The sequence below is a fragment of the Aquarana catesbeiana genome, linkage group LG06, assembly GCF_042186555.1.
Source record: "Aquarana catesbeiana isolate 2022-GZ linkage group LG06, ASM4218655v1, whole genome shotgun sequence".
Taxonomy (NCBI): Eukaryota; Metazoa; Chordata; class Amphibia; order Anura; family Ranidae; genus Aquarana; species Aquarana catesbeiana.
The window spans coordinates 56199818-56212422 of NC_133329.1; the positions used below are offsets into that span (position 1 = coordinate 56199818).

General features: G+C 45.5%; 1 protein-coding gene across 1 annotated transcript; it reads left to right on the forward strand.

Annotated features, from left to right (window-relative positions):
* The first annotated feature begins 4981 nt into the window (after positions 1-4981).
* On the forward strand, positions 4982-11892 carry LOC141147960 (zymogen granule membrane protein 16-like). Its single transcript, XM_073635119.1, has 3 exons — positions 4982-5036; positions 9567-9699; positions 11562-11892. Exons 1-3 carry the CDS (start codon positions 4982-4984, stop codon positions 11890-11892), a joined length of 519 nt encoding a protein of 172 aa, XP_073491220.1.
* The last annotated feature ends 713 nt before the right edge of the window (positions 11893-12605 follow it).

Below are 12605 nucleotides of genomic sequence, written 5' to 3' on the forward strand. Positions count from 1 at the left end.
TGCTTTATGATCACCAATGTAAGGAACATTCTGCTTTCTGACCACCAATGTAAGGAGCATTCTTTCCAAAGACCGCCAATGTAAGGAGCAATCTTCCCTTCCCATTCTTCCCAAGTGACACTGGAGCAAAAAGTGGTCTATAGACTCCACTTTACCAACACACTCTGCTCTAGGACAATCCCAACCATCCACAGGGGGTTGCTTCAGGTTCCCTCTTACATAGAGCCTTCTATGGAAAGCGAACCAGGCTTTATCCCTAAATTTCAAAGGGATTCTTTCCAAATTGATTAGATGCAACGCCTCTATCATTACGGAGACTGTGCAATCCATTAAGGCCAGTTACACACTGAAAGCAGAGCCTAAAATCCTCTTCTCCAGAAGCTTCCGTGGGAGGGGCTTGATATCCTCCATTGTCACCTGCCACTGCCGAAGTATTTTCAGATACGGATAAGTCGGGAGCTTGCCATGTCAGACACTCAGACTTTTCACTTGCCCGCCATCTTCACAATCATTACAGGAGACTTCCATGGATGCCTCCACTCCACATGGTGCACTGTGCTGATCCCCTCCCCCACCAGCATCAATTAGCTCTGGAACCCACAGAGGGTCAGGTGAAGCAGACTCTTTGGAGGTGACAGCCATCTTGCCTGTAGGGGAACTACTGGTCTCAGCAGGAGCAGAAAATCCATGTCCGGGCTGTATGATGCAGGTCCATTCCCATTTCTCTGATGGTCTGGTGACACCTGTCAGTGGTTTTCTCTCCATGTCTGCACAGGGTTTCTTCACAGCAGAAAGTTCCACAGGCAACATCCATCACAGCCGGTGGGTCAGATATGGTGGAAGGCAGCATGGTGTACTCAGATTTCTCCACTTGCACTGGCTTAGCTGGTCTGTATCTCCTCTGCTCATCCTCAGGAACTTCTGATGGATCATCAGAAAAGGCAAAACTGTCTGCCCTCAGGGGTGACTCCATCTGCTGGATGAACTTTAGGGTGCCATGCTCACTCTTAACCCCCTGGCTGGTTTCCACTGGCGATTCCCAGCCCTGACATGGGGGGAGAGGTGCAGAGGCAGATTGTCTGTTACCTGAGGCTGCATATCCACAGAACTTGCTGATGTCTGGCTGGCAAATCTCCTCTCATGATCAAACTTTTTGGTAAAAGAACCACTTCTGGATGTTAACTTTCCAGTAATAAAGATTGTTTCTTTATCTTTTCATCCATTTGTTGTAACTCTGGCTTCATGGCTAAACAATTCTTACTCCAGGCCTGGCAGTATTTGGCCTTGAATGATTTGTGTTCAGCTTTCAATCCTTTAAGTTTCCCCTTGGCTCTTCCAATCGCCCAAAAACTATCAATAATCTTCAGTCTAAAGACATCCACATTCTAACCAGGGCCTGGACCCACACAGTCAGGACCTCCACCTTCTTCTCAGCTCCTTCAGTGTGTCCTCCTCCTTCTCCCACTGACCACCAATGTAAGGAGCATTCTTCTCACTGACTACCAATGTAAGCGTCATTTTTCCCACTCACCCCTAATGACTTAGTTGAGGTAAGGGTTCCCCAAAGCCTGAAAACTATTTTTGGGGTTCCAGTGGGGGGTTAACAATGCCATATATGAAAAAAATTATATAGCTTGACCCTGAGTTATAATCATGGATAATGTGGGATGAAAGGATGATCAGCACTGACCGACTCACATAAACTTTGTTCATGCTCTCAGTGATGTGTGCGTCCACTGAGGCTTCTTCTACCATGAACAGCAATGAAAAGAGTCCTTCCTTATGGGTGGAACTCAGCGAGAGCCAACAGTCATGGCACCAGCAGTTGATGTAGCTCATAGGATATATATATATAGATACAGTGTATATATATATCTATCTATAGATATATAGATAGATATATATATATATATAATTATACCATATACAGGGTTGCTTCTCTTATGCTGAGTAAACACGATCGGACATTACGACAACAAAACCATGGATTTTTTTCCGACGGATGTTGTCTCAAACTTGTCTTGCATACATGATCGCACAAATGTTGGAAATTCCAAACGTCAAGAACGCGGTGACGTACAAGACGTATGACGAGCCGAGAAATATGAAGTTCAATAGCCAGTGGGGCTCTTCTGCTTGATTCCGAGCATGCGTGGAATTTTGTGCCTCGGAATTGGATACATACGCTTGGAACTTCCAACAACAAATTCTGTTGTTGGAAAACTTGAGATCCAGCTCTCAAACATTTGTTGTCGGAAATTCTGACAGCAAATGTCCAATGTAGCCTACGCACAGTTCTATTATAAAGATACAGATCTTGAAGTTTCCACAATGGCCAATGGAGAACATATAGGAGGTTATAGTCTAAGGAGGGAACAAGAGCAAGGAGGGAGCAAGAGAGGGTGGCTATGTTCCTAAATACAGTGGGACCATGAAGAACCAACGTAGTCACCAATGTAGTCACCTTCTAACAGGAAGTCAGATCACAGCAGCAAAAGAGAAGGAAATTGAGGAGGCTAAGAGCAACATATGAGACTTTTCATAGTTAAGAATACATACATAGAGTGTATTGTCCCTTTAAATCAGGGATCTCAAACTGAACAATCTTCTCTTATTAATACAATTTAAAAGCAATTAATAAAAACAAATCCACAATAATTATCAAAAGCAATGATCACCCTTTCAAAATAGACATCTTGTAAAGAACTTTGTTGCAGAAAGAGACGTGAGACTTCAAGCCAAACCGGAAACGAGTCATGGATTGTCCTGATAAAATCCTGATGCCAGGGCTGGGACAAGGGGTGGGCAGGAGGGGAAGCTGCCCTGGGCACTGTGGTATCATGTGAGGTACTGCAAGGAGACTGGGGAATGGGATTTGTGTTGCAAGGAGGAATTTGGGGGGAGGAGCAGGGGGTAAGAATTGTTCTAGGAGTGGTAATTTTGGGGGTTTGTGCCAGAAAACATGATATAGTAGAGGGGGGAGGGGATTTGTGCTAGAAGGGGAATTTTATTTTTTGGGGGGGGGGATTTGTGCTATCAGGGATTATTTGTGCTAGGAGGGGAACTTTGGGAGGGAGGGACGTGTGCTAGGATAGATAGGGAAAGGAATTTGTGCTGGAGGGGATTTGGAATGGGAGGGGGGAGAGGATTTGTGCTCAGGGAGGACATTTGAGGGGTAGAGGATTTGTACTAGGAGGGGGAAAAAATGTTCTTTTTGGGGAGGGATTTATGCTGGGGGCATATGGGGAGAGAGAAGATTTGAGCTGGGGGGGGCAAAGATTTGTGCTGGGAAAGAGGGAATTTCAGTAGGGAGGTGGAATTGGGAGGGGGGGATATATGCTTAGGGGGTAAACATGCAGATTAATACTCGATTGTTTTGGAGTGAGGGACGTGTGCTGACACATATGTTTACATTTGCCAGTTACATTTACACTGTAATCAGTGCATTTTTATGGCACTGATCGCTGTATAAATGTCAATGGTCCCAAAAATGTGTCAAAAGTGTCCGATCTGTCCGCCGCAATGTCGCAGTCTTGCTAAAAATCGCAGATCATCACCATTACTAGTAAAAAATATATTGTAGGAATATGTGTGGGAAATGTTGCGCCAACTCTCATTGAGAGGGGGGAAGAAATGAAGCCGCCAACACAACAATCTGACTATTGTGAATATATAAGGAACAACAAAGTGTGGCGCTAGTAAGGTATTAGTGAAAAAGCAACAAAACACAGTATGTAGTGATAATATAAAAGGGGGGGTTGTTACCCTAATGTTGAACCCGTGATATTCTCAAAAAGTATAAATACAGAGGTATCTCCTCAGAAACAATGAAAAGTAAATAACTAGTGAAAAATAAATATAAGGAGTATTGAAGAATAAACTACATATAACTCATAATAATCAATCGTGATACAGTGAATCTATTGTGACTGAAGTGACCCAAATAATTAAATGACCTAAAAACTGGATCAAAATGAATATATTATGAATAACACACATAGATGTAGTATAGGTAAATTCAACAGTATGTGTCTATCAGACTCATTATGTAGTCCCAAATCCCTGAGTGTTTCAGACAAATAAATATATGAAATATTAGTGTCCGTCACTGCAGAATGAGTTGGTCACGGTGTCTGTGTGGCACTGTAGGTGCTCCCGGTCCTCATATGTGTTAAACAGGGACTGTTAGGAACATCTCTGCATGTGGGGTAAGATTTTCTCTCAACATGACAATATAATCTCAGGCAGGTAAACATAAAATGTCCTTACCAGACAGGGTGGACTCACAGGCCGTTGGCGGTGAGTCAGAAAGGCTTGTACCGTGAAATGGTGTAGTAGATCAAACAGTAGAGTTGTTCGGATTTGGATCCTGCCGGTAGACTTGGCTAGAAGGAGCAGAAAATATCACCAGATGGTGTGTCCCTGAGTGGGTTGGACCGGACCCAGGTGTCCTTTCGAACCAGCTTCGATCATCAGCCAGATACCACCTCATCAACGACCATCCACATGAAGGGGCAAGGAACAAAAGAAAAACTTCCACATAGTGTAAATCCGTTTGAAGCGTTAAGGAGTTTATTGGTATAAAGATTACAAAAAATTTTATCCAACAAATGATAAAAACTGGGCAGTAAAAATTAGGCTCAAAATGGGCTGGATAGCGCAGTAGGTAATGGTTAGGGTAAAACAAACAGATCCGACGCGTTTCTTCCTCTAAGACTTCTGCTGGGGCATGAATTATGAAATTTATCATTTGTTGGATAAAATTTTTTGTAATCTTTATACCAATAAACTCCTTCACCATGGACTCAGCCCTGGGGTGAAGGGCTAGCCCGCCCCTGGCTCTGGAGGTGCTATCCTGCTTTGGGATGTCAGAGGTGGTAGTCCCAATGAAGGTCTGTATTGTATGAATTATGGTTTTGGTTTACAGTAAATTGTATTACTATAACACATAACTTCTAGGTGATAAGTGAAAAAAGACAAGATGCTGACCATCCTGTGTGTGTGCTTCTCGCTGGGCTCCACAGCAGCATCAAAAAGTGAGTATGAGTTATTACAGCACCCTATAAATCTATTGTACTAGTGGATGATGATTGATGTTCATGATTGATTAATGATGATTGACGATGATAATTTATTTCAACTATTTATCTAGTGCTGACATATTATTAGCCATCGCTTCACAAGGTACATAGAACCATTCACCCTGTTTGGAATCAGTGTGGTCAGGTGCCAATTATTCTACTAGGGGGTGTTTGGATTGTGGGAGGAAGCAGAAATATTTGTAAGGATCTAATTACAAATAAACAATGTACAAACTCCATGCAGATGGTGTACCCAGAAGAACCACATCAAACAAGTTCCCCTTCCACCTCAAACAGAACCCAGGGATAGAGGAAAATAATAATAATTCATAAATTATTTAATTTAAATCAATCGAAAATAAATTAAAGGGTCACCCCAAGCAACAAATTAAATCAGAAGACTGGTAATGTTAACCAGGAGATAGAGCCACCATCCACTTTATTTGTTTAAAAATGTAGCTGGACCCTTGGTAAGGTAGCCCTCTCCCCTTCTTAGTCTCATACTCACCTGTCCCTATTTGAATGAAATAGCCGCTCTCCACATTATAGAAATTAACCAAAAATCCAGCAGGGATGGTGAGAATCCCCATAATAAGCACAGCAGGTGTACAGACCCGGGACCTCATCACAGGGATGGTGGAACCCCTCATAATGGGCACAGCAGGTGTACAAAGCCAGGACCTCAACACAGGGATGGTGGGAACCCCTCATAATGGGCACGGCAGGTGTACAGACCTGGGAACTCAGCACAGGGATGGTGGGAACCCCTCATAATGGGCACAGCAGGTGTACAGACCTAGGAACTCAGCACAGGGATGGTGGGAACCCCTTATAATAGGCACAGCAGGTGTACAGACCCAGGGACTCAGCACAGGGATGGTGGGAACCCCTCATAATGGGCACAGCAGGTGTACAGACCCAGGAACTCAGCACAGGGATGGTGGGAACCCCTCATAATGGACACAGCAGGTGTACAGACCCAGGAACTCAGCACAGGGATGGTGGGAACCCCTCATAATGAACACAGCAGGTGTACAGACCCAGGAACTCAGCACAGGGTTGGTGGGAACCCCTCATAATGGACACAGCAGGTGTACAGACCCAGGAACTCAGCACAGGGATGGTGGGAACCCCTCATAACATCAATACGACCGGCACGCCTCTTTGGTTCAGGAGAGGGATTACGGGAAATACCATTCGCCTGACCCTTACCAGAACTGTAAACAGAGCGTAGCAGTTAAGACGGTCAATGGCCTGAGGGACAGTACGGGCTCTCTGACGAAGTCTAGGTCAGGGATCCTGGAGGTTGTCAGGTCATACTATGACGATCTCCTGGGAGGAAGGAACCTTGATCGGACAAGGATGTTGGGTTTTTTGGACTCTACACCAGGACTGGAAAGTAATGTTCCTTTGATGAATTTGACAGATGAAATCACTGCAGATGAGGTAATTCAGGCTATTGATAAACTAGCCATCAAGAAAACTCCAGGGCCAGATGGTCTGACAGCCGAGTTCTATAAATGTTTTAAGACGATCCTGGCTCCCTACCTTGCGGAGGTTTTTAATGGCTGTTTGAATGAGGGTTCTCTCCCTCCCTCCATGAGGCAATCTGCAGTGATCCTTCTGTCAAAGGGTAAAGATCCTTCCATGATTGGGAATTGGCGCCCCATTAGCCTTCTTAATGTCGATAGAAGGATACTGGCAAAGATTTTCTTCTGGCGATTATCACCAGTTGCAGGCAGTTTGTTATCCCGCCACCAGCACTGTTCGGTCCAAGGTAGAAGCACTTTCTCAGCAGTGTTAGCTGTCCGGGAGGCCTTGGAGCGTTGTAGGGCTGCTGGTTGAGGTAAATTTTTGCTGACATTGGATCAGGCTAAGGCCTTTGATCGGGTTAATCATGAGTACTTGTGGCTCCTTCTTGACAAATATGGCCTGGAGGGGGGTTTCATTGATTGGCTCAAGATTTTGTACAAAGGGGCTGAAAGCTTTTCTCTGGTTAATGGTTGGGTCGGGCAGCCCTTTGCGGTCGGCTCGGGTGTGCGTCAGGGGTGTCCATTGAGTCCTCTGCTATATGTGTTTGCAATCGACCCCTTCATTAGAAGGCTAGAGAGTGGACCATTGTGTGGGGTACCTTTGGGCATCGCTGGTGAGCCTCCTTTGAAGGTTGTGGCCTATGCTGATGATGTTTCTGTTTTTATCTCTGGGACTGCGGAGGCGCAGAAGGTGGTCTCAGTGATAGGGCAGTATGCAGAGGCATCAGGTTCAAAGGTCAACCAGGACAAGTGTGAAGCTTTCTGGATGGGTGTGGAAGGTGAGAGCTTTGTTCTCCCGGATGACTTCCCGGAGCCCCAACAAAAAATTCGAGTTCTAGGCATTGAATTCGGCCCAGGTGACTATGGTCATGCAAATTGGGTGAACAGGCTGGAGAACGCCGATGCCAAGGTGGCAAGCTGGAAAGGTTGGCAGCTTTCCTTGAGGGAAAAGGTTGATCTGATCAAGACTTACCTGATTCCGATTTTTTTGTATGTCAGTTTTGTTTGCATTTTGCCAGTTTCTCTCTATACCAGGATCTATAGTTGTTTCTTCCAGCTGTTATGGGGGAACAGAATAAACCTTGTCAAAAGGAATGTGACTTACCTTCCTAGGTGGGAGGGTGGTCTAGGGATGGTCAACCCTGTAGTCTTTTTCTCTCTGATGTTTCTGAAGTACAATCTTGGTAACATGTTGGCAGAGAGACCGCCTGGGTGGGTTGGTATTTTCCAGTCCTGGTTTAGGCCCTTTCTGCGAGACTGGGAAAATGGTGGGCCAGTGAAAAGCCTGAGGGTCAGGCATGAACAGCTCCCGGCTTATGTTGCCCCGTGTTTGAAAATGCTTCGGCAGTGGCAAGTAACAGCAGGAGAAGTCAAATCTCTTCCAAGGAAACTTCTTGAGAAGCGGATCATGTGCTCTGCTTTTTGCGAGCCACTGGCCTTGAGGGATTGTCCAAGCCTGGTTTTGGGGGTGGGTTTGCGATTGATTAATTTGGAGAGAATCCCAATGAAGTTTAGGGATCAGGCTTGGCTTGCCTTTCATGGAAAACTATATGTGAAGGGCAACTTGAAGTTTCTTTCCATGAGTGATCGGGGCTGCCCGAGAGTGGAGTGTGGAGGAGTGGTGGAGTCCATGGATCACTTTCTACTTCAATGCCCTTTTAATATAGAGGTGTACAAGAGGGTTGGGAGGGCTCTGAGTATATCCTTCCTCCCCCATATTAGTTATGCAGAGTGGGTGTATGGGGCATTCCAGACTCGTCGGGATTATGATTTGGAAACACTTTTTTTAGTTAGTCTGGTAGTCCGTTATTTCACGTGGAGTGCACGGTGTCAGGTATCCTTACGGGGTAAAATCCTCCCTGTCGAAGTGGTGGTGCAGGACATTCTGGGTGAGGTTGGGAAGATTCGGGGTCTTGAGAAAGGCAGGTGGCAGCAGGAGGCCTGGATAAGGGCGTGGAGGAATATCAGGACTCTGTAGCTGCTGCCTGTTGATCTCGGGGTGTGCGGCTTTTCTTTGTATTCTTGATTCACTCCCCTAGATTTTCAAGATGAAATATATTTTTGATAAAAGGCTACATGCATGGTGACGGTGATGTTCCTTAGTCCGGCTCTCCCGTAGGGATTGTGTTGTGTGCAATTTGTTTTGTACCATTTATTATGTTCTTGTTTTGTATTATCATATTCAATTATTTTGTAAATATGTTTTATTTATTTATTATGGTTTTATTGTATATAAGTTGTTGTTTGTAAAATTTTCAATAAACAAAATTAACCCCTCATAATGGGCACGGCAGGTGTGCAGACCCAGGAACTCAGCACAGGGTTGGTGGAAACCCCTCATAATAGGCACAGCAGGTGTGCAGACCCAGGGACTCAGCACATGGATGGTGGGAACCCCTCACAATGGGCACAGCAGGTGTGCAGACCCAGGGACTCAGCACATGGATGGTGGGAACCCCTCACAATGGGCACAGCAGGTGTACAGACCCAGGGACTCAGCACATGGATGGTAGGAACCCCTTATAATAGGCACAGCAGGTGTGTAAGCATGGGGACTTATTGCAGGGATGGTGGGAACCCCTCATAATGAGCATGGTAAGGGTACAGAGCCAGGAAGTCACCAGCTAAGTCCCCCGAGGAAACTATCAAGTGTTTTACTCTCCAGCAACCACCAAACATTAGAATTGGTGGACCGATTCTAGCAGGTCACCTTTCCTTATGCATCTTTTCATGATGTGCTTAGTTTTAATTGTTTACATATCCCCTAAATCTCCAACCTCAAATATCAACATATTTGATTAAAACCACACTCATTTTGTTAAGACGTGCCTATTTTAAGTTGCTTTCACAGCAATCTCTCTGTACACTATATGTATACTCACATGCAATATACACATTTCCAGTAGGAGACACCTTCCTGTTTGATTGCTCTCCATTTTTTTCACCCTTGTAGTTCAGTCGCGGCTCTCTTCCTACACTGGGGAGTTTGGAGCTGGTGGAGGTACTATCTTCTCCTACTCTTCGGATCAACTGAACGGGCAAATAACAGGCATTCGCGTCAGGGAGAACCCCAGCCATGTACTTGGGTAAGGACTTCACACTATCTCTTTTCTATCACATCAACATCTTCAGCACATTTCATGTACAAATCTGTAACGTAAATTGCCTAGGCTCAGCTGAGGTCATTAGCATTTCCTCAGTCTCCTCTCTCCCAGTGATCATACTGCAACATTGTAACTTTGTAGCAAGCGACAAGGTGAGAAATTACAGCAGGGGGTGATGTGTATGAGACATTTGTGAACACAGCCAAGAACTGCACATTCACCAGGATTAACATGATTGTGTCCTCTCTGAGCCAGCATCAGTGGTGGCTGGTGCTCAATATTTTGGGTGGAGGCGGCAAACAAACCTGCCCCCCCCACACGCGGGAGACGGACGTCAGCGATCAGTGGCCTTACCTTAGGAGGCCGATGCTGCTCCGCGCTCCAGCTTACCGAGGGAAGAGCCTGGGCCATTGCAGAGCAGTAAGTGGGTCCTGAGACCCAATTGGCTGGAAGTCCTAAGACTCACGGTCAATCGGGTCTCAGGACCTGCTTCCTGATTTGCCGGGAGGAGAAGCAGTAAAACGTTAGCGAATATTAATTTGCTAATGTCGCACAACTTTTTTGAAGCCAATTAGAGCCTCAAGCTCTAATCATGTGCTTAAAAAAAAACCCTTTGAAATCCATGTATCCAGTGCCCTGCATGTAGATTAGGGGCTGAGCGCATTGATTAGGGGGCGGCGCCCCTGCGGCCCTAATGGAGCGGCCATCACTGGCCATCATCTCCAGGAAGTAGATAGTGACCCTGGATAATGCTTGTACAAAAATAGCGCCAACCTCCTAGAGAGAAAAGCAGATGAAGGCATTGTCAGGGGGAGTACTGTGATCTCTGTGAGTGACATACTTGTAAGATACATTACTGAGCATGCATGGACTTAAAGCGGAGGACCACCCTAAAATAAAAAATTACATTAACATTCTCCAAAAAAATCTATAAAAAAAATTTGAAAAAAAACAATTTTTTTACTTACCAGAAATGCCTGTTGCTAGGCAGTCTTCCTAATCTGCCTATTCCGCGGAGCTGTTCGGTTACTTCCTCCTCTTCGGCGAGCTGCCCCGTTGTCTTCTTGGACATGTGTGTGTCCCAGAAGACGACAGGGCCATTCACAAAGCGCCGCGCGACTCGCGCATGCGCATTAGGAAACGGGCAGTGAAGCCGCAAGGCTCCACTGCCTGTCTCCCTTATTTTGGATGGCGGCGCCGGCACCCGATCCGATGGACAGATTGGCCTCAGGGGGCTGACATCACGGGCTCGCTGGACAGGTAAGTGCCCTTAAAAGTCAACAGCTATAATGTTTTTGTAGTTGCTAAAAAAAAAAAAAAAGGCTGGAACACCGCTTTAACACAGAGGGCTCTGATTTCAGCCTTACATCACAACCCTTATGCGGCGTACACACGAGCGGACTTTACGGCAGACTTGATCCGGCGGACCAGACTCCGTTGGATAATTCGATCGTGTGTGGGCTCCAGCGGACTTTTTTTCCCCAAAAGTTCGATGGACCTAGAAATGAAACATGTTTCAAATCCTTCCGACGGACTCGAGTCCGCTCGTCTGTATGCTAGTCCGACGGACAAAAACCCAACACTAGGGCAGCTATTGGCTACTGGCTGTGAACTTCCTTATTTTAGTCCGGCTGTACATCATCACGTACGAATCCGTCGGACTTTGGTTGATCGTGTGTAGGCAAGTCCGTTCATTCGAAAGTCCGTCGTAAAGTCCGTCGTAAAGTCCGTCAAAGTCCACCGGACCTAGTCCATCGAAAAGTCCGCCCGTGTGTACGCGGCATTGGAAAAATTATAATACTGCTTAGTCTTTCTTCTCATCTCTTTATATCGTTTTTCTCCAGGATCCAGCTCCAATATGGTGGCATCTGGGCACCTTATTATGGAAGCTCCTCCGGTACTCTTTTTGAGGTCCTGCTGTACCGTGGTGAAAACATCACTCAGGTATCAGGGAAAGTTGCATCCTATGTAAATGAGCTGGTCTTCGTGACAAGCCGTGGAAGAATATTTAAATTTGGGCAACCATCAGGCACAAGCTTCAACGATTTTCCACTGTTCGAGGGGACTGTACTACGCTACATTAGTGGGCGATATACCACCTCAGTCCTGACCAGCATCGGCTTCCACTGGGGCAGCCAACCCGGCTGCTACTACTGTAAAGATGGCTCCAAGTGACCTCAAGAACTGAGGAGAGCCAACCAAACCAACCAGCCAGCCAGACTCTTGGCTTTTTTTTTACTTTCTACCTTTCCAGCGTTCCCTTATAATGAAATATTAAAGCTTTTAAATATTCCGCTGTGTCTAAAGAAGCTTGTTAAGTAGCTATTACTAAATGGGAATGTGATGTAATGTTGGTGCTGCGCTGTTATGCCCCGTACACACGGTCGGATTTTCCGATGGACAATGTCCGATCGGAGCGTGTTGTCGGAAATTCGACCGTGTGTGGGGGCGCCATCGGACATTTTCCATCGGATTTTCCGACACACAAAGTTGGACAGCAGGAGATAAAATTTTCCGACAACAAAATCCGATCGCGTCAATTCCGACCGTGTGTGGCCTGTTCCGACGCACAAAGTGCCACGCATGCTCAGAAGAAATTCCGAGACGGGACAGCTCATTCTGGTAAACTTAGCGTTCGCAATGGATACAGCACTTTCGTCACGCTGCAATGTTCAAAATGGTTTAATACAGCGCACTCTCTTCTTCTTTATAATGTGACAAGAATTAAGTAGTTTTGCTGCTCATATTCACACACACTTCTCACAAACTTTTATTTGTGTTTTTTTAGTGGGATTCCCTGAATATATTGTTATTAGTTGTCACATCTGACATTTTCTTTTTTTTTTTTGTATTTTCAGCCTTTTTTTTCTTTAATGTTTGGATTTTTT